Here is a 25,603-nt window from a genome sequence, read left to right as displayed (position 1 = left end):
AAGGGAGCAAAACAAAGGAGAGGGCCGACGGACTGACTCAGGACGGAAGGACGCAGAAGAGAAGCTGGCTGCAGGAGAGCCGCGGGCTTCCTACTCGCGCCGCGGAAAAGTCCGCGGACCCAGCTGCCGGAACGTGTTGGGGGGGGGCAGCTCCGCAGACGCCTAAGGTCGGCTCCATCTGACCAGGGTATCCTCCGCGCCGTGACCCTGCCCCTCCCCCTCCGGCCTGTAGTGTGTGCGAGTGTGAGTGTGTGTGTGTGTGTGTGTGTGTGTGTGTGTGTGTGTGTGTGTGTGTGTGGGGAGGGGGTGACAGTGGCTGCTTGCGAAAGCTTTTCTGACACTCCCCCCCCACTGCCTCGTCCCCCGGCCCGTGAGTCAGCATCCCGCGAGAGCTGCTTTGATGATTAATAGACTTTAATCACATTACAAGACTCCGGAGGAGTGGGCAGAGAATGAAAGCGCTGGGAAGTACGGGCGGCCGAACCCACACACATGCCGCACGCCTGCTATACGGCGTTTATTCACGCCCCGGTGGATCGGGGGGGAGGGGCGACACAGGCAGGCGAGGGTTAAAAAATGAAGAGCCGGGTGCAGGACAGGGGGCGCTGCTGAGATGTGCCCTACTGGGCCGGAGCCTCTCTTTCGACGAGGCTAATCTGCCAGGACAGCGGGATGTCACGCCGTGTCCCACGTGCCCCACGCCTTCCAGAGCCCCCCCGCCCCGGGCGGGCCATAAGGGTGAGAGTTAACTCCGCGGTGAGTCGTGTGAAACCGGCAGAAAGCCCCACAACAGCCGCTCAATTAGGGCTAATAAACGAACCGCTGTCACCGAGCATATGCTAACCGCTAACGAGCCTCTCCTAACAAGCCCCCCCCCCAGCCCCCCACCCCCCATACCTTTCCCTGAGGCTCGTCACCCGTGGATCTGCTCAGAACAGTTGAACTGCAGGTGCTGCCCTAACTGAAGATTGCAATGTGGACTTCGTAATGCATATTAAATAAGTGTAGACTTAGTAGCAACATCAATGACAGCCATTGTCTTCTTGTACCAATTACCCAGAGGCACGGTGCCCCAGGGGCCTGAACAGGAAGAACATGGCACACACAGGCACAAACAGACACAGGCACAGGCACACACTGGCACATAGTTGCACACACAGGCACACAGTCCCACACACAGGCACACACAGGCACACAGTCGCACACACAGGCACAAACAGACACAGGCACACAGTCGCACACACACAGGCACAAACAGACACAGGCACACACAGGCACAGGCACACAGTCGCACACACACAGGCACACAGTCGCACACACACAGGCACAAACAGACACAGGCACACACAGGCACACAGTCGCACGCACAGGCACAAACAGACACAGGCACACACAGGCACAGGCACACAGTTGCACACACACAGGCACACAGTCGCACACACACAGGCACAAACAGACACAGGCACACACAGGCACACAGTCCCACACACAGGCACACACAGGCACAGGCACACAGTCGCACACACAGGCACACCATGGGAAATTCAGAGATTCCAATTCACATGTCTCCAGGCTACAGGAGGAAACCAGAGCACATGCAGGAAAGACACGTGCAACATGCAAACCCCACAAACCACACAGAACCCCCCCCCACACGCAGAACCCACAAAACCACGCAGAACCCCCCACACGCAGAATCCACAGGCCTGGAGGTGTGACACCCCACTAACAATGCCTGTCAATGGATATTATAGGAAATCATCAAGGGCTCTGTACATGACTGACATCTCATAATTCAGGAACCGCCCCCCCCCCCACAAACAGTTCTGTGAATGTTACAGAGGGGCAAACATTTGTCTTCACTTATAAGTACAAATCCAGTTCCTCAAACGGACAGTCCAGAGAGCCTGAAATAATAATGTAGCGCAGGGAGAGCTAATGGCGTCTGACTAGTGGGCTTTCATTCTGGCATTTTTAGACTGAAATGAGACAAATGTGCATATATACTGTGTATGAGTAACGGCTCAGAGGCGGCACATGAGGAGGCCAGCCCAGCAACACTCTGAATTTGGAAAAGCTGGGAAGAGAGAGGCTGGGCTGTCGGAGCGAGGGCCTCCAGTCGCTTAGGAGTAGCTGTGTGTGTATGTGTTCCAGGTATACCATGACATTATGGGGAACAAATGTCCCCACAATGTCTTATTTTGACCACGTGGGGACCATTTTCAGTCCCCACAAGGCGAAATTAAATTTTATAAAGGTCTGTGATTGAAATAAAAAAAAACTAAAAATGCCAAAAGACTTGTATTTTGTTTGGTTACTTATGGTTAAGGTTGTCATTGCTGGGATTAGGGTTTTTCACCTAGAAATGAACGGACAGTCCCCACAAAGATATAAGTACAGGTGTGTGGGTGCGTGTGTGAGGACCCATTGGCAGGGCGTGCCTATGCAGAGAGCAGCAGGATGAGCCCACATGACAAGCATGTTGGGCTCACATACGAACACACGTGTGTGGGGTTGCCGTGTGCGTACACACGTGTGTCCATATGCGAAGAGCAGTACGAGAGACAATTCACTAGAAGAGTTTCAGTCAGCAATAGGCGTTTTCACGCCAAAGTTCCCAGAACCTGGTCCTGCTTTACAAGCCCCTGGACCATCTCCACCAGGAACTTTTGTGCTCCTGGCCACTTTCATGCGTCACTTTCAGACCACAGAACAGGAATTGGGACCTTTATGTTAAATAACCATGGGAGAGACAAAAAGCTCGTAGGTTAAACTTCACACATAATTTAATACAAAACTACATCGCCATGCGGAAACAATGAACGATATATACACACTGTTTTGATAGTTATATGTTCGATCACGATCAAAACAGGACAGAGTTTTTTATTTATATTTTACTATTTAAATCTGGCCAGCAGATCAATGTTTCGATTTCCAGGGAATAAAAAATTATGTAACGTTATCCCACTAATACCAGTAATATTAGACAAAAGAATATTGGTAATCGATCAAATTTTCCGATACAGAATTATGGAAAAGAAAACATTCATTGATGCATTAAATGTAATTGAGATACAAAACTAACTCCTTCTGCTCAGTTTTTTCTCTGTTACTTCTCTCTCTTCCCCCCACGCTTCACGTAACTTCTAAGCTAGTGGCCGTGCTTCTGGTCAACCAATCAGCAACCTATCGCTCTAAGCGCTTCCCCAGTACTTAAAAAGTCTGGAGGTAGGTACTAAAAAAGGGTTTCGGAACTGCCTCAGAGGAACTACAACTGGGCCAAGTTCCTGTGCCATGAATATCACAAAAGTTCCTCACCCCGGAAAAAGGTTCTGGCTCCAGAAAAAAAGTTCCCACGGCGTGAAAGCACCTAATGGAAGTAGCAGGTTAATCCAAAGGACTCGCTCATGAGAATTGTCTTAACGGACAGACTCTAACCACAGTAAAATCCTAGCCTGTATATTTAGACCATTTCCATCTGAATCAGCAGTAGCTACACCTTTGTTCTCCATGAGACCCCCAAAGAAGCTGCTCAGTGTCCCTATGGTGGGACATCGTCCATCTCCACAGAGCCTAGTCAATCTGGCTCTTTAAGCCACTGAAGGGCAGCTGCCTCCTCAGTCACTCTCAGCGCGGTTCCAGCCGCCCGCTGACCTCTCCCCACACCCCCACACCCCCTCACCAACCACAGCCCCATAACGCGGCCAGGCCTCGCCGCTTTCCACAGAAGCTGAACTCTCTGCCGCCGTGATGGACGACCTCCTGCCCGAAATGCTGCATGATGCTTAGGTTCTCCAGAGAAACCCAGGACCACCAGCAGAGCCCAACTAAAATGGAGGACCAGTACATGTTTTGACAGAAGTCTACACTTGGAAAGAAGTGGAACATGGGCTGACGCAGTGTCCCTGTGGCACGACCTGATCTGCCGGACAGCCTGCCACCGCTTCCTGCCTGCTGAGCTCATTAAAGGCCCCATGGAGGGAGTTACACTGGGTCCACTTTGGTGCTGACCGGACCAGTGGCCAGGCTGGTTAGAGGTAGACCATCTCCACTTGGATCAGCATGTAGGATTGGGTGGAGGAACTGTGGCTCAGCTGGAGAATGACTCCATGCTGCTCCTACTACTAATAAAAATAAAGTATTACACAGGGAATACTCTGCATATTTTCTAGAGATGCCCAAGTATGGGTATTCCCCAGTAACACCAGTGATTCCAGCCTGTGTTACACATCCTGTTGGTGCTTTGGCACACAACTTCACAGGCGTTCACCAGGAGGCGCAGAGTGGGAGACACGTCCCTAGGAGGAGGAGCCGACCTGCTCACCTGGGCCCGGATGAGCGCCTCGAAGCTTGGCTGGAAGTAGTCGATACGGCTGCTGTAGAACTTGGGCATCTCTTCCAGCAGTTGCTTGTTCTTGGCCTCAAAGTCCTCTTTGACGGGCCTCAGCTCCTCCCTGGCCTGCGACGGAAAGAGCCGGAAGAGTGAGAGAAGTCACCAGGACATGGCAAGGGAAGAGAAGCCGAATCCCTGCCACGTTTATACACTGAAGGACGGTGTGGATGGGCTGGCTGTTCTTTAAGAGGTTCTGCCAAAGACTTCCCATGACCTCATCAGAAAGTGCCTGTTCACTCATGAGTGATGACTGGAGGAGTGAAGTGGGCATGTGATCTGGGGGCGTCACTCACCAGACGGAGGTGTGTGTGTGTGTGGGGGGGGGGGGGGGGGAGGTCGGTCTGTTCATCAAGCAGCTGACAGAGCTTCAACAACCTCCATTCAGATGGGGCACCTTCTTCTGGTGACTTATCTGAGCACGTCCTACCTACAGCTGTCTACTACTATGAATGCAGGGACAACCGCCTGCACTAACTCACACGCGCACTCACTCACGCACTCACTCTATCCGTGTAGGTGTGTGTGCTGTGTAGAGAGGGGGCTCTGTGTTGGCGCCTGTGACTATATGGGCATATGTGGCCAGGACAGGGCTGGATAAATATTGTTCGGCTGCACAAAAATGAAGGCCCATTTATGCAATTGTGAGAGTTCACCGAGCAGCCTCTACTACCAGCAGGTGGCATAGTGGTTAAGACATCTACACAAATACTGCTTTAGCGAACACTTAAATGTATGAAAGTATAAGATGGCAAGAGGCAGTAAATCCTGTTAAAATCCCCAAAATTCTGTGGGAAGCGGGATGCTTGCCTGATGTAGTTTAACCACCATGGGTCCGGTCTTTTCCTTCTCCTCATACTTCTCCACCTTGGACTGCAGCCTCTTGTAGTCCTGCAAGGCCTGTTCACGACGCTTCACCGCCATGTTCAGGCTAGGGAACACGCTGCTGTACCTGAAAGCACCACATGGGGGCCCCACTGAGTAAGGGGCCCCACGGAGGGAGGCCTCCGCTGTGTTAATGCTTCGCACTGCTCTCTACCTGCTCCTTTCCTTCGCCTAAAACATCACGGTGTCGCCTCCCGCTTTGCATCCCACACGCTGGAGGCTAGAATGAGCAGACCGGTGAAATCTTACAGGCCCACAGGAGATGTGACATGAAGAGATTGTCATAAAGGAGCAGCAACATCACTTGACAGTTAGTCTAGAACACCTTCGATCAGTAGACAACAGAGACCAACTTAGGTTATAAATCCATCCATCCATCCATCCATCCATCCATCCATCACAGGGATACAGAAGGCTTGGAGCCCATCCCCAAAAGCACAGGACACAAGGCAGGGAATATTCAGGATGTGAAGCCAGTCCATTAGAGAGCACATAGGCTAAGTAATTTAGAGATGCCAGCTACTGAAATGTCTGTTTGACAGGCCCTTAAAAGTTCTCAGATGCACCTACACTGCGTTGGTGCAGAAGTTCTTGAGGGCTACTTCAGAAAGGGTTTCATGAGCCATGGCCATCCACAGTGGGCTGGCTAATTAAAGCAACACACCGCGACAATATAATAATAATAATAAAACGTAGTAATTAAATCTGACTTTGTTTGTCAACACATGTTTATGGAGCATCGCAAAAGTTCCGAAACCACTAAGTGCAGTCAGCTATGATCTGCGACGGAGAGGCCGGGCTCATCCGGGGACTTTACTGCAACGGAGAGGCCGGGCTCATCCGGGGACCTTACTGCGATGGAGAGGCCGGGCTCATCCGGGGACCTTACTGCGACGGAGAGGCCGGGCTCATCCGGGGACTTTACTGCGACGGAGAGGCCGGGCTCATCCGGGGACTTTACTGCGACGGAGAGGCCGGGCTCATCCGGGGCCTTTACTGCGACGGAGAGGCCGGGCTCATCCGGGGACTTTACTGCGACGGGGAGGCCGGGCTCATCCGGGGACCTTACTGCGACGGAGAGGCCGGGCTCATCCGGGGACTTTACTGCGACGGAGAGGCCGGGCTCATCCGGGGACTTTACTGCGACGGAGAGGCCGGGCTCATCCGGGGACTTTACTGCGACGGAGAGGCCGGGCTCATCCGGGGACCTTACTGCGACGGAGAGGCCGGGCTCATCCGGGGACCTTACTGCGACGGAGAGGCCGGGCTCATCCGGGGACTTTACTGCGACGGAGAGGCCGGGCTCATCCGGGGACGTTACTGCGACGGAGAGGCCGGGCTCATCCGGGGACTTTACTGCGACGGAGAGGCCGGGCTCATCCGGGGACCTTACTGCGACGGAGAGGCCGGGCTCATCCGGGGACCTTACTGCGACGGAGAGGCCGGGCTCATCCGGGGACTTTACTGCGACGGAGAGGCCGGGCTCATCCGGGGACTTTACTGCGACGGAGAGGCCGGGCTCATCCGGGGACTTTACTGCGACGGAGAGGCCGGGCTCATCCGGGGACTTTACTGCGACGGAGAGGCCGGGCTCATCCGGGGCCTTTACTGCGACGGAGAGGCCGGGCTCATCCGGGGACTTTACTGCGACGGAGAGGCCGGGCTCATCCGGGGACTTTACTGCGACGGAGAGGCCGGGCTCATCCGGGGACTTTACTGCGACGGAGAGGCCGGGCTCATCCGGGGCCTTTACTGCGACGGAGAGGCCGGGCTCATCCGGGGACTTTACTGCGACGGGGAGGCCGGGCTCATCCGGGGACTTTACTGCGACGGGGAGGCCGGGCTCATCCGGGGACTTTACTGCGACGGAGAGGCCGGGCTCATCCGGGGACTTTACTGCGACGGAGAAGGGGTTATGCGGCCAGACTGCTTTTATCGCATTTTTTGTCCCATTCAGAAAAAAATGCGGCGGCAGGGAGACAGGCACCCGCCCCGGGGAGTGGTGCTGACATCATGCCCCCCCCTCGGCTGCCGAAACTGGCAAGCCCACGCCAGCGGGGGCAGGTGGGCGTCTCAGGACGCAGGCCGAGCCCGGCACTCAGACAAGCCGCGGATTGTTTTGCCCGGCAGAAAGCGAGAGGGAGCGGCCCGGCAGCAGAGACGTCACGGGGCCCAGCGGCCCACGCTGCCTCTATTTATACGCCGTGAGACCTGGCCCAGTTCCCACAGGTTGTGTGCATTCCTGACCCCCTGCGTGCGCACTCACACAGCCCCGTCTCGGGGGACAAGATCAGTCATGTCCGCCTCAGTGCACCTTGGCCCACTGTGGCCGGCGGTTCGTCACTACCTTGGCATATCACAGATCGTCAATCGCACCAAACCCCCACCCCTCCCCACCCCACCCCTCTCCTGGCTGACAACTTCCGAATGGGTTGTACTGTTATAGCCCGTCCCGGCCATGAGAGGGCGACTGCGGTGACAAAACCGCTTACAGAGGCGTATTTTCTCACTGGGAAGATCCCAACAGGACATACAGCCTCAGGAACCACACCAACTACACAGAAAAGCCCGGAAAGGTTTTTTTAAAGAAAAAACGAACGGGCGTGAGAACAGCCAGGAAGCATGGCAATCGGCATCGGCTGGATTGGCGGCACCCCAGGACTTCCCACCGTCCTGCCCCAGAGCATTATGGGAAGGACAGATTATACAGATCAAGTGCCACCTGTGGGCTCCACCACACAGCGAGTTTACTCTGGGCCAGCCGGGAAACTGGACATGGAAGGGATGGGACCGGAGGCCTGCCTCCGGGAGATCAGCCTCCTCCTCTGGAGGATTCCTGGTGCAGCAGATTAAGGGAGAGCGCACACGCCAGCGAGGGCCCTGCCGAACGTCGCCGCGTAATGACAGGCCATCCCCGGACATCCCAGGGCTGGACACACCGACGGTCCGCCCGCTGGGCCGCTATATTTACAGCCCTCCCGTCTGGCCGGGGTGGGGAGTGTGGACAGTCCCGAGGAGCCCAGGTCTGGGTGCGGTGGGCGGCGGGACAGAAATAGCCTCGTGTTTTTATGGCCCGGCGACGAAACAGGCCGCGGGCCGTGGCGGCGAGCGTGAAAGCGCAGCGATCAGAAACGATTAACCAACAAGTAAAACAAACATCTGTGAAATCGGCAGTCTGCTGGTGTCCCGTCAGAGCTCTCCAGGGGAGGGGGGACTGAATAAATCACCCGGCCTGAATGGGTGAGGCTTGTGCACTCCTGGTTTTGGGGGCCCGGCACCAACTCGGTGAGCAGATCTCAGCTTTGCTCAGACTTGCCTGTAACTTCTCTGCTACTCGAGCCAAAAGAAGGACGTTCACTCCAAAAGGCGACCCGATGGCTACCGGAACCGCAGCAGAACTCATTCCGGAAGTGCTGGCGTTCAGCCGCAGACCCAGCGGTCAACGAGAACGGCTGCCCTGACTCTGAACGTCAGCACATCTAGAGGGACATCCAGGGAGCCTCACTGCGTCAGCGATTACCTCAGAGTCGATTGGGGGAGAACTGGCTGTCGTATCATAAATAAATATTCAAAACTGTTTTCAAAATATTTTAATGAATGTGTAATCGTTATGGATAGAAAATATCCACAAGAATGATATTTTATGTGTAAGAAAAATAATTATTTTATTATCACATTATTATTATCAGCATTATCATTATGGGAAAAAGTGGAGAAATGGGAAGAGATTGAAAATCAATCAGCCTAAAGTGTCCAAGTCAACCCCCGGCCCATGCAATCCAGCTCCCGCCCCCAGCTAAAGGGCGCAGCTCCCAGAGGCGCATGCAGGAGCAGCCGCATGCAGGAGCAGCCGCGCAGAAAGGGCTTGGGCCGCAGATAAGGCACAGCTGTGTGCCCACGCAGCCCCTCCCTCCACTGCGAGCGCGCTGACGACAGCGAGCAGAGCCTGCTTTTGTCCGTGTGTGTGTGTGTGTGTGTGTGTGTCCGAGGACAAGCGGGAGTGAATAACAGAAGGTGGGGGGGGGGGGGGGGGGGTACGAAGAAGGAAAAGAGGAGGAAGAAGGATTTAAGCAGGTTTATGGGGTCAGGAAGACGGTTCAGACGGTGCGATTCAGTATGAAAATCTGTGTAGCGCGTCTGCACACACTTACACAGTAGTTACTAGCTAACTCTGCGAGTATGACGATCTACCCCCCCCATGACCCCCCCCCCCCCCAGCTCCCCGTGTGGTTTTTGTTAGTTTAACAGCTCTGGCCGGGCCTCCATCCCACAGCCATTCATGCGCCTCTATTCAGACGGCCGATGCGGGAAGCGGCCCGCCTGCCTGGCTATTAAACAGCGGCGAATTAGCGATCGTGCAATTAAAGGGCAGACGTGCTCTTCCATTAACGGGACGCCACAGCGCGGCTATTGCGGAGGCCGCCTGTCCTCTCAAGCATCTTAAATAGGAAAAACTGATGGGGGGGGGGCACCTTCCGAAACAGAAGAAGAAATATTGACATTAGCTTTTTTCACGCTAATGGAAAGCTTTGTGCTGAGAGCGGCCTGATGCAGAGCGCCGTAACTCAGACGGTCAGGATGAATTCTTAAGGCTTTAATTTAAGCACCTTGAGGAGGGCGTCAGGCTCCGTGTCCCGAGTTGTTATTTCTGAGTGAAAAGGGGGGAAACGCTGGAGTCCGTTACTCCAGTCGGCGATCACAAGGAAGGTATCTCCATTATTGAAAAGTCGAGGGCTGCATGAATCTGAATTCTGCGAGTTCCCCAAAGGACTGTGAGTACATCTGTATGTGTGTGTGTGTGTGTGTGTGTGTGCACGCTGTCCTGGGATGGTCCTGCACTCTGACCAATCCCCTTCTTTTGGCCCAGGAAGCTGGGCCTGCTGCCACCTTCATAGCCTGCCCACACGTCCGCCGGCCGCCCACCAGGAAGAGGAAATTAGAACCATTCCATCCTGTCACAGCACCGCCACCAGAACATACGGGGGGGGGGGGGCATTGTGCACCAGCGTGGATACAGCAACAGACACACACACAGACACACACACAAACAACCTGAGGACAGGTGCTCTCTCTCTCTCTCTCTCTCTCACACACACACACACACACACACACACACACACACACACACACACACACAACAAGCTGTATTCTGTTGTAGTCTCCCTGACACAGACCGTGAAACAGACGCTAAGTCAGGTTGAGAAACAACAAAATATTTAAAAAAAAAAAACATAAAGATTATCAGTCTTTAAAACTTTTAAAACGCTGCTGCTTGCCTAGACTGTCAGATTTCCGACCCATTCACACGGACAGCTGGTGGCTATGGAGAGAAGCACACTCTGCCTAGACAAACACACACACACACACACACACACACACAAAGGTGGGAGGGAACACGCGCACACACACAGACACACACACACATGCAGGCAGGAGGGAACACGCACACAGACACACACACACGCACATGCAGACAGACACACACACACAGACACACACACACACAGACACACACAGACACACACACACACACACACACACACAGACAGACAGACACACACACACATGCAGGCAGGAGGGAACACGCACACAGACACACACACACAGACACACAGACATACAGACACACACACACAGACACACACACACACACACACACAGACAGACACACACACACACAGACAGACACACACACACACAGACAGACACACACACACACAGACAGACACACACACACACAGACAGACATACACACAGACAGACAGACACACACACACACACACACACACACACAGACAGACATACACACAGACAGTGCCGGGGCGGCCCAGGGAGTGGTCAGGCCGGCAGGGGGGAGCCTACGCCCTGCTTCCGAAGCCTCGTTAAGGCACTGCTTCCTCTTCTCAGCCCCTCCCCTGAGGGGGCAGGGGGGAGGCTGTCTAACAGGCCCGGCAGCAGAGCATGCGGATGGGGCTGAGGGGCGGGCAACCAAATAAACTCTCTTTTCCAGACGTACCGCCAGCGCAGAGGCACTCGGCCCAGAGTTTTACTGTCCCACGGCTTCCTTATGGGGGGCTTAAGCCCTACACCACCCAACCTCTCACCCACTCGGGGGGGCTCGGGGCCAGCTTAAAGGCATAGGCCTTCCCATTCAGGCCTGCGGGGGCACAGCAGCAGCGGTGGGGGGGGGTGGCAGCAGGTGGGAGGCAGCGGCACACTTACTTCTTCAGCGGGTCGATCACCGTCTTCTGGATCTGGTTCACCTGTGGAAGACGTAAGCATGCGGTTAAACGTGAGGCCCACCGACGACCCGATCGAGCAGCGAAACTTTCGTCTGGCTCACCAAAGCACAGCTAACGCATCAGGCAAACTCCAAGAGAGAGACCCCAACTTCAAGAGCTCGGGTATCACAGCCACAAGCAATTAGCAAATTAGCGCTTCTCCGTGTGAGTTTGTTTTGTTTTGTTCCGTTCCGTTCCACTCAAACGCCCGATGCTGCAGTCGTGCGACGAGGGGCGGGCGCCCAAACTCCGGTTACGCCGGCCCTGAGGAGGAATCCCTGAATATTCATGGGGCTCCGGAGGAAGCGAAGGGCCGTGGGGCCCGGGGGGTGGGGGGGGAGGAAGGGGACATGAAAGAGCATCTCCAACCCTGCACGGGGCGGGCTGACTAACTACATGAAAGTTTTTTTTTTCCTGCAAAAAAAACATTTTAACAATAAGAGTTTATATTTCCTGTATTTTCTTTCATTGCTAGCTGAGCCAAACAAAGAGCATGTGTGTCTCTGTGTGTCGAGGTGGGGGTGGGCGATCCGAGCAAATGAACATCTAATCTCTCAGACCAAGGTCACAGTCCTACCCAACGCAAAAGACAAGATATCATCTAAAGCCAGTCGAATGGGGCTTCTCACCCAGGAAACGCTGGCTTGCCAACCACCCAACAAATGGGTTGCTGATAACCCGAGAACACGCTTGCCAACACGGTAAACATTAGCGCTGTGCTCTCGTCGAGGCTCCCCGACCACGCGGCTGAGCGACAGCCACAACGATCAAATAACGTCTCGTTAAACTGAACCTAGTTAGGTGGTTGGTAACAATTACGTAAAGGAAGCGAAGGCCAGTGGAGAGGGAGGGAGAGAGAGAGAGAGAGAGAGAGAGAGCCGACATGCAGATTTCCATGGCCTTTGTGCCCCGCCCCCCCCACCCCGACCCTCCAACGGGGGCCACGGCAGCGCCCCGGGCCCGATCTGCTGCAGCGGACTCCCTCTGTGAGTCACGGGCCAGAGGCCACCACACACAGGCCTCCCAAAAATACATGAGTATTTCTCTGGTTCCCCCCCCCCCCCCCACACCACTTGCGAGTAGAAATCAATACCCTCCACGTATGGGTAGCCTCGTCCGCCATTTCCGCTCATGAGCGTCCTCTGGGCTCGGCGATGCCGCGGGCCCGGCGCTTCAATGGTGTCCGCTTTAAACGCAGGAATAAACACGGAGCCGTACCCGGTGCCTGCTTTCATTAGCTTTCCACACCCCCCAAACCCCCCCCTCCCCCCCCACCGACAGTGCCCCTGGCCATACATCTCCGTTTGCAGGCCTCTTTCACAGGTGGAGGGGGAGGGGCGAGGACAAATATCCAGTTTATTTTTCTCAAATCTCGGCACTGCTAACACCAGTGAGCGCCAGGTGTGGGAGGGGCAGCCCGCACTCTGGGATTTCATCGACATGCTTTGGCTCCCTCAGTTAAAGTGAAGCGGGATGTAACAGGAGAGCTCCGGCGCCATGCTTCTCTGGTCTGCCCGACAGCGACACCTACAGGTCGAGATGCAAGTACAGGCTGTCAGCTAGAATGCACTAGCTCAGCTAAAAGACACCATGACAGCCGGGGAGCGGGAATAATACAGACGACAAGCTGGCAAGGGTTCATCTGACATAGAAGTGCTTAACGGAGAAAGGAACCGCGAGATGCAGACCGAGATGAACTGGAAACCGATCAAGAAACGCACAAAGCGATTATGCAAAGTCACTGCCACGATAGCGCAAAAAAAAAAAAAAACGGGAGAGGACGGTCTTGAAAGTCGTGATGTCTGCTTCAGAAAGCCTCCGTTCCGGTACCCCCTGTGCGCACTCCCACTCGATGCTCGCTGGGAACAGAAAATCCAGTCAGACCAGCATTTCGGCTCAGCGGGTTGCGAGGCTCACATCAGCGAGCGGGGAAAGGAAGGCCGAACACAATATGGAGATCCGGAGTCAGAGGTAACGTGCAGAAAATGCCGGAGTTCTGCCCCATTTCTGCAAACGGCTAACAGACCCCAAAAGCAGAAAGGTTTCTGGGTGTCCGATTGGCCTGGTGACCTTAACACCCCCCCACCACCACCAGAGGAGTGCCAAGTGTCTGAATCTGCCATATTGTGGGAAAGTGACTTCGGCTCCTACGATAGTGTGCGAATGACTCACCCCTTATCGCTACGCCGCATCACCAAAAGTGATTAATGCATCCCAGCCTTCGAATTGCACACTGCGCGGTTGGCTGGGTGGCGGCAGGAGGCCCATTCATGCTCCCTGACACATAAAGATCACGCCCCCGGGTTCACAGGGCAGGCCTCGCAGTTATGAAGGTCGCAAGAACTCAGGGGCGAGAGGAGTCATTACAGGAGGATATGGACCTGCCTTTGAAGACACGGGACTCAAAGGAAGGAATTGGCGAGCCGTGAAACGCACCGCACTTTTCAGGCAGAGCGCCGGGAGCATTGTTCCGTTAGTACGCGCCTGGTTATTTCACACAGAGCCGTAGGTGTGCCGAGCACAGTACACAGCCTCCGTGTGCCGCTCCGCCAGATTTTCACCTAAAGAGCCCGATGACGGCTGATTCAGAAATCTGCTGCGAGAACGTTTACTCATACCCAATCTGCCGAGGAGAGGAAGTGTCTATTGGGCGGCATCGTTATTTGTCTGAAAAAAAAAAAAAAACATGTATTTTGGAGGGTTCTGAAAAGCAATGGTGCTACTGTGAGGGTCTCGGGTGTCACCCGGACTAGGCCAAGGTTTCTGTGCCACAAGCCCGGGGTGTTCTGGCCAGGGAACTTCACCGCGGAGGACAGGGGTCCTTACAGCGACCCAAGGGCACAACTACGAGTTACAGAGTCTACGCTCATGTCTTGGATGGTCAGGGGCTGATGGGTGAAAGTGGTAGTGAGGGAAAGGTCACCAAAGTGACCAGCGTGCTTTGAGAGGGGACACCATCAAACGGAAAGGCCCAATAGACTATGGATCATTGCTCCCGACTCAACCAGAGACGGAGAGCAGAGAACGACAGAGTTCTTTTCACCCAACCTTACACACGTTGCGAAGACAAAAGGATGATTTCCTCTGTGATTCAGTCAGCTTCCAAAGTGAAACCCGTGATGCCCCAAGGACAGCTCACTTTCACTAACACTCACATTGCAATTACCTTCAAGTTGTGGGTTTAATCAAACATTGCAGTAGACAGAGCATTTACTCCTGAGGGGTGGGGGGAAAAAAACCCCTCGGTGAAAAGGCTCCTCTTTAAAAAAAACAGTCACAGGTGATCCGAGGAACACCCAGATACAAAGGAAAACATAACATTCTACGGTGGTATCCGAAGAGGGTTACGTCTCATTCTACAACTCCCAGTGAGTCATTGATGCATTAGCCTATATACCTCCCACAGACGAGCCACTGCAAACCAAAGGATAGAACAGGCTTGCCCCATAAAACGAGATTTTTACCAGAAAAGAACAAGACCGACCTGAGATGTTTCGCAACTATTTAGACATGTGCTGACATCACACGAGGACTTCCAGATTAAGAGTTATAAGCATGAACGGAAGACTCAAGAGTTCTGAAGAGGTGATGTACATCCACCCACCAAGAGAAGCGAAAAGGGGGTTCGTACCTTCTCCTGGTTGAAAGCATCCATGCGACGCATGGCCGTGTCCAGGGCCGTCATGGAGTCCAGGAGCGCCTGGTCCTGCTCACACAGAGGGTTACTCAGCAGGTCCACAGAGATCTTCACAGCAGCTTTGGACATGGCTGGGGGGGAGGGGGGGTGGGAAGCGCATCAGTTGGTGTTGGTTGGGAATCAACGTTCGCGAAATCATCGCAAATCTGGACAGACGTATCCGCAGCCCCGGCTCCTTCGTAAAGGCCTTGCCGAGTGCGTAAAAGCAGAAAAACCACGTTAATGAGGCAAAGCAGCCGGGCCTGGCGGTGGTCCCTGGTCACTTAAGGTGTCACAGCGGAGGAAGGCGGCTCTGCCGTCGGTCTGGTTCTTGTTATGTGGGTCAGCTCGTTAGCTTAAACTCCAAACAACAAATTCACACGACCAGGATGGAGGCTCCAGCAGACGTATAAGAACAGTACGAGTTTGAGTAACAGTATTTGGCTGAAGGAGTGAAGGAAAAAAAAAATCAAATATTTTGCGTACAGACGGTTAAATCTCTGATTCCGTTTTTGAAGGAATTAACATTAAGATGCTTTTGCATAATTCTCATCATACTGGGTGGAATTTAAAAAAATGTATTCCACAGAGCATTTTCAAATCTGTTTATGAACAGTGTGGTTTTATCATATAATTCCTTCCCACTTAATTTACCTAGCTGTTATTTTAACGGGTAGTTTATTCGATAGTATGGTATGTTCATGTATGGTATTTATTAAAAAGCTAATTGAGGCACTATTTATTGTTTTAATAGCCACACATTGTTGAAGTTTTCCTCAGATTATAGCTATGTATTTCTGGGTTAGCTAACAGTCTGCCTTAACCTGTTAGCTGAACAGGGCTAACTAACGGCAGATTAAGAGAAGTTACTCATGTGATGCCACGGCTCTTCAGCAACTACATCGCTAAATATTCTCTGGGTAGTCAAATCGTCGAGGATATCGTTCTAAGGAAAGTTTGACAGACAGAGATTGGGGGGGAGCGGGAGGGGGCGCTGGGTGAACGGGGGCAGAAAGGAAGCTGGGTGGCAGTGTTGCGTTGAACAGGGAGGAGTCGCATGCCGAGGCGGGGGCTTCTTAATTACTGCGACGGAGCTGACAGCTCAGTTACTTTGATGAGTCTCCGCGTTTTCCGATGGAAACAAAGGAAATTTAAAAGCGCCCCCTCCGCACGAGACGATTGAAGTATCAACCGAAGGCAAGTCTGGTTCCACCCCCCTGCCCTCCCCAAAAGGCAAATAAATAAATAAATAAATAAATGAGTAGTACAAGATCCCCTCTCTCCGCGCTGTGGAGAAGAAACAAAGAAAGTAGCAGCTCACAGCATTTACACCAAACCTGAAGAAAAGTATTTCACCTTTTGATGCCAAATCTTACAGGCTCCAACTTGGTGAAGTTTTTAAGTTTTACAAAGAGGAACTATAAAACGGCGCAAGTTTAGAGTCCATCTCTATCTGCTGATTGTCTGACATCTGGCTAGTTTCTGAGACCGTAACCTCCGCGTCATGACCACCCCAAGCCCCAAGGTCCGCACAAACCTAGGTCAGCTTCAGTGCTCTTCTTCATGTCTTTGTGAAGCTTCTTTGTTTGGTCCTCCAGTCTGCAAGAGAGAGGCAAGTGCCTGTTAGACCACGGGAGCCTGAGGGGGGGCGCTGCCGCGACATGCCGTGCCCCGGTACTGACCCGTTTCACGCGCCTTTGTCAATTAGCCCGATCCCCTCCACCTCCTGAGACTTGCCAACACTGTACAGCTCAATTTGTTCAATTAGTGGGTGTTAATGCTGCCAATTACTGCACTGGGATTAGGCTGCATGGGAGGGGGGGGTTGCTTACAGCAGTTATGAAATAAATGCTAATGTTAATGGAGATCTGATTATAATGACCAGGACCCAAAAGCAACAGATTTTTCATTTTTAAAAAAACAACTCAGCCAGCGACCAGGCCACGTTCTCAGGGTATATGTTTGGTCACCATGGTCCAAGAATAATGACATTGAGCAGAGCATTATTTAAAATCCGCCATCAGAATGACTAAAGCGGGCGATCTCAAGCTCACTGTCACTTTATATAGTACAGGGAGGTATAAATAAGATAGAGGAAAGTGACAGACTGACTGAATCATATTTATTAGAGGAAAGAGGAATTCATTCTGGAAAACATGATAATCACCTCATTAATATTCGCAGGCAGGCTATAACGGCCAGCTAAATGGCATAGCTGTGGGGGCTGGGAACCCTGTAGATGGGCCAACGTCATTGCCACACCACGCCACACGAGGCGCCCTTCTGCTAGCATCAAACCCAGGAAGCATCTCCCAACAGAGAAGTTTTCACCACGAACAGGTCGGCTACCTGAACCCCCCCGTGCTGCGGTGATTGTATTGTGGCTGCCCGAAATAAAACCTCGATGGACATGACTGACGTTAAAGTCTGCCCCATTTCAGGAGAGGGACTCACCAGTTGGTAAAAATAAGATGATAATATGATAATGATTCTTCGACAAACAGATCTTGTTGTTGGAATATTTCGTTAATCAAAGCAGCCACTGGCTGTTTGCAGGCAAGTGCTTCTCTTTGTTTAAAAAACAGAGATTTGTTTTCCCTGTAGGAGGCTAATGGACCAGTCACAGCACCACAGCGGCCCTTGTGGCCCGGTGTCTCCTAACCGTGTCAGTGTGTCCCACAAAGGCCTGGTCAGTAGGACACGCTGCCACCGGGCAAAGACATTCGTTCAAAAAGGGGACACCAAAAAAAAAGAAAAAAGGTAACAGGTCATCACCCCCCCCCCCCCCCCACCACACACCCCCTTAAGGAGCAGAGCTACGGCAAGTTGTTTGGCTCCACCGGATGCGTGGCTTTGTAAAACAAACTGCTTTCTGAAAGACATGGGCGGGCAAGAGGGACAAGCCACGTGGGCAAAAAGAAAAAATTAAAAACGCACACGCATGAGCGACGAGTTTCGCACTCAACATTTGCAGTGTCGCCATGGAAGCAGCCTCCCAAAATGTCTCGACATGCCCCGTCGGCTTGTCCCTGAAACCCCCCGCCCCAACACTCTTACTCACCCATAAGGCATGTGACCGAAACGTTATCGCGGCCGCGCAGGGAACTCGGCGCTCCGTGTAACCCAAACCAGCCTGCGGCCCACTCACTCTGCAAGGCCTCGGAAACGGCTCTCAACCTGGGGGTCGGCGTGTGGGAACCTACACCCCCCCCCCCTTATCGCTTCACTTATTTCACACAAACACATAAATAAACGCAAACAACACCTTTGTGTGTTTCACCTAGTCGGTAGGAATTCACTGGAGCTCCCAGCGAACACGACCGCAGTGAGAAACGGTCAAAGCGAACGTGGCGGCGCTCGGACCGGCTGCATGCACGTTCTCAGGTGGATTCACGTCACACACTGAGGGAAGGGGGGGGGGCATTTTCTGGAGGGTCTGAGCACCACAGATCAGCAAGATCACCGGGATCCAGTTTGAGTACAAAATGCGTACGAGCAGAGACGGTGTTCAAAGCCGTCCCATATGAAAGGGTCCGACAGCGGCCCGACATGAGCGAGGAGAGGCGAAGGCTCACACCTCCTCAGGCGCTCCTCGTTTTCCCAGCCATTGTCAGGAGCGCGCAGCCTCACAGGAGAGACACCTCCCCCCGCAAAGCCAGCGCACACTCAAACACTCACGTGGGCGGCTTCTGACACGGGCGCCGAGGGGAGGGATCCAGCTCACACACAAACTTACTTTTGCAGTTTGTCGTACTCCCGCTCAAAGTCTCTCTCCACCTGTGGACAGAGGGAACGTACACAGAGGTCAACGCGCTTATAGGGGTGGGGGGGGGGGGGGACATGCTCGTCTGGCTGCTCCGGCGTGTAAATGGCAGCAACGCGTCGCTCGTTCTCTCTCACTGGAGAACGGAGGCCTTTGCCAGGGCAGTGGGAGTGAAGGGGCTGTTGTCAAACCCCACCTGCCGAATGAGTCAGCGCAGCCAACACACGCACACACACACATGCACTAATAACATGCGCAAAGTGACACACACACACAAACATAAAGTAAGCTGCAGATACTAATAGCGTGTGGACAGTAACCTCACAGATACTAACAGTGTATGACCAACTGCACAGATACTAATAGTATGTGCAGAGTAACCCGCATAGATACTAATAAGGTGTGGACAGTAACTCGCACAGATACCAATAGCATGTGCAGAGTAACCTGCATAGATATAATTTACATAGACAGTTACTCGCACAGATACTAATAGCATGTGCAGAGTAACCTGCATAGATACTAAGAGAATGTGCAGAGTAACCTGCATTGATACTAAGAGAATGTGCAGAGTAACCTGCAGAGATACTAATAGCATGTGCAGAATTACCTGCATAGACACTACTAATGTGTGGACAGTAACCTGCGTAGATACTAAGAGTATGTGCAGAGTAACCTACATAGATACCAATAATGTGTGGACAGTAACCCGCATAGATACGAATAGCATGTGCAGAGTAACCTGTATAGATACTAATAGCATGTGCAGAGTAACATGCATGGATACTAATAATGTGTGGACAGTAAACCACATAGATACTAACAGCATGTGCAGAGTAACCTGCATAGATACCAATAATGTGTGGACAGTAACCTGCATAGATACTAATAGCATGTGCAGAGTAACCTGCATAGATACTAATAATGTCTGGACAGTAAACTACATAGATACTAATAGTATGTGCAGAGTAACCTGCATAGATACTAATAATGTGTGGACAGTAACCCGCAAAGATACTAATAGCATGTGCAGAGTAACCTGCATAGATACTAATAGCATGTGCAGAGTAACCTGCATAGATACTAATAACGTGTGGACAGTATACCACATAGATAATAACAGCATGTGTAGAGTAATACACTGATGATGGCAGAATCCCAAAAGGGTGACAATTTGGCCCAACTATGGGATAAAAACTTCAGTTTCTTTGGAATTTCAGTTACAGTGGAAACCGCTTATAGTGATCACGTCGGTCTGGGTGACATTGATCGGTATACCCCAGGGGGGGCCAATCTTATCCGCAAAGTCCCGGTGTGTATGCAAGTTTTTGGGATAACCTGTAGGTCAGCTGTTCAAACCCAGGTGTGAGGACTCTTCAGCCAATCAGTCCTCTAATTAGTAATCTAATTAGGGAGTTGCAGCGAAAACCTGCATACGCACCGGCCCTTTGCGGATAAGATTGGCCACCCCTGGTATAAGCGGATGATCATTATAACTGATTTTTTTTTCTTTTCCTTTGTCTCAAGCAGATTACCATCTAATTGAGATCTGTATATGTGTTACATGCATATAAGGTAATAAAACTGACAGCGTTGCTACTTACTAAATTTTATTGACTCTAAAAATATAGTACAGCCATTTCCAACGCTTTTCAAGTTACAGTACTGGACAAATAAAATGATTGAACTGTGTATAATTCAAATACGCGATAATACAGTACAGTACTGTACATAAAATACAGCTTATTGTAGCTTCAATGCTGCATCTCGGTGGCTCGTTTTTGGCAGTTTATCATAAACTTTAATGGGTCTACATTTGTCATTGAGAGATAATCACTTTCTATTTCCCGTCATGTTTTCTGTGCGCACAACATTAGCCTCAGGTAACTAGACAGAAGCAGACAAGTTACTGTCATGTTTAAAAAACCCGAAAATGAACACGGACTACTTGATTACTATAAGCGAGTTATTTAAACAGTATCAGTACAGGAATTATTCTGCCCCAAGATTTTTGATCTATATAAGTGGCTGATCACTATAACCGTGATCACTGAAAGTGGTTTTCACTGTGAGTGTCGACCTGCATTTCTGACGATGACACAGAGCTGGGCTCCCAGACACCGTGAGGTTGTGGTCCTCAGCGTGTCCTGGTGTGACGATCATCACGCACGTCTTTCATAAGACACTGGGTGGGGTGGGGGGGTGGGGGGTCACATGTGTTTTCCCTCTTTTGTTTAATGTAGGCATTTTTTTCTCATGGTCAATTCACAAACGTCATTCTCAAGGGAAAAAGACAGATACGATCAGAGAAGGTGGGTGGTATTCACTGCTGGCACAACTGTCTCACCTGAGGCACTTCCAGCAGAGTAACTCAAGCCCCCGTCCATTCGGACGGCACCCTAGCTGGCGAAGGTAGCATATGATTGCCTGATAGTGTGACCGTGTACTGTGCACATGTGCATTTTGGGGGCATTACCCAATCGACTGGCATGTCAGGAATGTTCACTGATGACGGGGCTTCCCCTCGTACCCTGAAGCACCATCTATTTTGGAAACAACTTCGAGAAGTAAGCCAGCAACACGTCCCCCCCCCCCCCCCCCACCTGGCTCCTGCACGCTCACCGCTGTTCCGGTGGCCATCCCCCGGGGCCACCCCGAGCCCCCCAGGCCTCGGCCCAGCTGTTCCAGCCAGCCCAGGCCGATCCACTTCCAGGCAGTGGGGGGGGGGGGTTCCGTGGGCTTCGGGATAAACAAACACTGGGGCAGGAAGCGGCCAACTCGTCTCTGGAGAGGCTCCAAAGGGCCAGCCAGCCCCCCCGCCAGCCCACCCGCTCCCAGGGCCCGGGCCTCTGATGTCACAGTGGAAGTGGTTTCACCCCAGCGGACTGGGTGCCCACTCACCTCAGTGCATGAGTGGGACAAATTCATAGCCCTAACTCCACCGAATAAAGGTGGGGGGCAAGAGTATATACTTCAGCTTATTACAGAAAGCAAACGTTCATTCAAAGGCTTCCATAAGATTTACATTCAGGGTCCAAGGACCTTGGGGAATAGAAATGATGACAATCGTCAGGCTTAAACCTGCCCAGCTCTTGCCAAAGTGTAGAAGAAGGAGCTTGTGGGAACCTTCACAGGAATATTCATGTCTGATCCTTGGTCTTTTGGGAGCAGCTATGGCAGAAGCCATCAGAAAACCTGAGCCGGCTGCCTGGGGCAACAAGGGAGTGAAGGTTACAGGGGGACTGAGGTGAGGGGAGGAGTCAGCCAAAGATGTTCATTGAGGAACCTCATCAGTCATGATGTGTGACAAGACATACACATGCACACAAAACATACAGATCTCCCCTTCGCTTTCCTTCAGGGGAAGCCAAAAAGCAACTCATCTGGTGACGTCTGAAAGCCGGCGAAATCCAGAGGCAAAATGTCGCAACTGGAAGCATACTGCTGAAGCGAGCCTTCACCAGCAAGCCTTCACCAGCAAGCCTTCACCAGCAAGTCAGATGAGCTTGCGTAAATCAGTTGGGCAAAAACCGAGACCCTTTCAACCTGACCATCCAGGCTCCAAACGCGGCCCATCAGGAACAAGAAATCTGTGACATTTAGTGATTGCGCCACAGGGAACTGCTACATTCACCCCCTCGGCAAGACGTTGCATATTCAATGACATCACCGACCATATCAAGACCTGTCAGTACAGCCAGTGAATAAAATACAAACATGATCATATGTCAATAAGTTGATAGATGGAGCTACGGAAAACAAGCTTACCGTTTTTGAAACAATCTGTTTCTTCGGTTGTCCAATCTTGAATGGGATCCTAGACGAAATAACACAGATAAATAACATGAGTCAAGAATAAACGCTGACAAACAAGTGACTAAACGCAGCATACGTCATCGGGACTAGCGTGAAGATGTTCTTGTCGACAGGCGGGTTTGCTTTATCACATTCCCGAAGTCGAGAAGGCGCACAGCCAAAAATGGCGGAACAGAATGGCGGAGAGTCGCCATTTAACTCAACACCATGACAGTTGGTCGTTTCAGCCTGGAAGTTGGGTTTAAAGCTGGGGGGTGGCTTCCTTTCAGTGTTCAGGGGTCAGTGTTCACTGATGGACAAGTAACTTCAGCTACCCAGAGGCTGCTGCTGTTAGCAACCTGCAGGTAAGCGGCCGCAGGAAGCCGGCAGGGCCCCTGCAAGCCTCGTCGGTAAACCCCTTCCCTGCTGCGCCGCGCTCTGCGGTGTCCCCGCGGACTTCCTGTCACCGTGCCGCACATCTGTCTCCCATTGCTGGCGGATGTCACTAATTAGAAGTGTCTGTCCCCTCTGCCCCACATCCCTCTCCTCCACAACCTCCCCCCATCCTTCATCCACAGGGTCCTGTCAATTGTTTCAGCTAGAAACCACAGCGCCCTCCACGCCTCCGACTAACCCCCCCCCCGCGCACACTCGCATGGCCCAGCCCCCAAACTTCACCCGCAAGGTCAGCACCCGCTCCCAGCATCTGAGGCTGACATATCGCTGCGTATGCTACTGTCACCCTAATCGTATTGCGATTAGATAATATTCGTTTAGACTACAAAGAACCTGGATAATTGAGCTGAGTCTTCGGGACAGACTTGTCTTTGGGGATCGCGAAATAAACAAAATAGACACAAGAAAAAGATAAAAACCCTGAAAAATCAGTCCTGAAGCTGCGCCTCTTTTTCGATGCGACTTCAATGTCTTTCATGCAGGGATCTCCTGCAAACTTCCCCCTACTCTGAACAGGCTAATGGGAAGATCCTGACTGAAGGCAGCCAGTGGGCGGAATATGGACATCGCCGTATCCTGAAACGGTCAAAGTAGCATTGAAAGAAAGAAAGAAAAAAAAAGAAAAAAAATTCATAGGTGACCTTGAAAGAGCTCATACTCTGCCCAGGACCCAGAAGTTCCCAAAAAAAAATAAACGCATTCACAAACAAATGGTCAAACAACAAACGGCCCCCGTGGAAATGAAGAAGCCAGTGTCCTTAGACAATAAACGACCCATGACCCCTGTTATCTTACAGTGGGTGGGTGGCGGGCGTTCCGCAGTGACTGTACTTCATGTGCCGTCTGACAATCAAATTCACAGCAAAATAACTGTAAAATGCTATGAAATCTTGGAAGGTAAAAACAAAAAAAAGAAAAAGACATCAGCCATTGAATCCCCCGAAATTGCATTCATCCTTCCCGTGCGATACGGCACTCTGATTACTATGGTGGGGGCGGAACTGCCAGGGAAATGCCTGACCTTTGCACGACTGAGAAGCGTTCCTCGTCAGGGCGACGCTATTAACGACTGAGGCGTCTGGCAGATGGCTGCGTTTGGGGGGGAGGCAGGAGCTGCTGCTGCTGATGGTGGTGCGGCTGGTGGGTGGGTTGGTTCATAGACCAATGCGAAGGAACACGAAAAGGGTGAAGACACGAGGACCACCTCGCTTCAAGGTCTTCATCCTCAGGAAGGCCTCAGGATCTTCTTCATGGCCCAAGTCCAGTGATTAACATTCAGTGAAACTCAAACGAATTATATTAAGGTGTGGGGAATGGGGGGGGGGGGGGGGGGGGGTCCGGCAAGCCAGCTTCCTGAGGAAAAGTACATTCGCCCATGTCACACTTTTCATAAGCGAGCGCCATCATGGAAAACTACTCCTTCACCCACTCGAATTCCTCAAGGGCAGACGGTGAGTCACGCCGTGGCGACTCGTGGACGGCACGCGGGAGGTGCATCTTAGCAGCGGTCGCTCGCTCACTCGCACACTCGCCTGTGCGTGCGACTGGGCCCCGATACAGCGCCCCCTCTGTGCACGTTACACACACGTGCGCTTGTCTGTTTTCCCAAAGCTGTCGACTAGACAGCATCCATATGCAAACGACTCAGTCTCACGTCAAAGAGATGTTGTTGCTGTTTATTTTTCCTACAGAAAGACGACGAGGATTGGCGCCCACGGATCGCACGGGGACGCATGCCCGCTCGAGCGCAACTTCGGCTCTGACGTGTCTTTGAATCTTAAACTTTAAGCCATGAAATGGGTTCCGACGCTGCTTCGGGTCCCGGGAGGGTAACAGAAAGGTGACAGCTACAGGTCATTACTCTCCACATTAGTCTGCGTGCTGTGTAGATGTGCACGATCAAAGGGGGGGAGTGTGACACGAGTACAACCACAAATACATTAAGGCCCATTGTGTATGAATTTATATTGTATATGTGACATTCTACCTATAAATACACACAAATGCATACAGGGTGCAGTCAAATTAAAGGGAATTCTTTCAATAGGGACACAATGAGGAGTAAGGGTGCCGTTTCCAAGGTGTCATACAAGTTCTGAACTGTATGCAGGGGGATATTAGACAAATTCTACAAGGGATGGAGAGGATGGAAATCGGCTTCACACTCTACACTCCAGAAGTTCTCATAAAGGTTCAGGGAGGTCATGAAAGGTGTTTGACATCACCCTGGTGTTCATGAAACTGCTCTTTGTTTTACAGTGTATTGGGGGGGGGATTATCATCTCAAAGTACAGGAACATCCTGACAGAACGGTGATTACACTGAAGGGTACGCCCGGCCCAGTAAACCGGCTT

General features: G+C 52.1%; 1 protein-coding gene and 1 long non-coding RNA gene across 2 annotated transcripts in view; one reads left to right on the top strand and one right to left on the bottom strand.

Moving 5' to 3' along the window:
• bin3 (bridging integrator 3) overlaps positions 1–25,603 on the bottom strand; it is a 33,547-nt gene that overhangs the window by 1,626 nt on the left and 6,318 nt on the right. The window contains exons 2-8 of the mRNA XM_072704620.1: positions 22,767–22,815; positions 18,972–19,012; positions 16,773–16,834; positions 15,191–15,327; positions 11,501–11,541; positions 5,204–5,345; positions 4,328–4,462 (exon numbers count right to left, since the gene is read on the bottom strand). Coding sequence (XP_072560721.1) covers positions 4,328–4,462; positions 5,204–5,345; positions 11,501–11,541; positions 15,191–15,327; positions 16,773–16,834; positions 18,972–19,012; positions 22,767–22,815 — 607 coding nt within the window. The remainder of the gene's footprint in view (positions 1–4,327; positions 4,463–5,203; positions 5,346–11,500; positions 11,542–15,190; positions 15,328–16,772; positions 16,835–18,971; positions 19,013–22,766; positions 22,816–25,603) is intronic.
• On the top strand, positions 890–3,314 carry LOC140581587 (uncharacterized). The gene is made up of 2 exons (XR_011984667.1): positions 890–1,472; positions 1,503–3,314. It is a non-coding gene; the product is annotated as an uncharacterized lncRNA (long non-coding RNA).

This window comes from Paramormyrops kingsleyae, chromosome 2, assembly GCF_048594095.1.
Source record: "Paramormyrops kingsleyae isolate MSU_618 chromosome 2, PKINGS_0.4, whole genome shotgun sequence".
NCBI lineage: Eukaryota > Metazoa > Chordata > Actinopteri > Osteoglossiformes > Mormyridae > Paramormyrops > Paramormyrops kingsleyae.
This window is presented reverse-complemented; position numbering and strand designations above follow the sequence as displayed.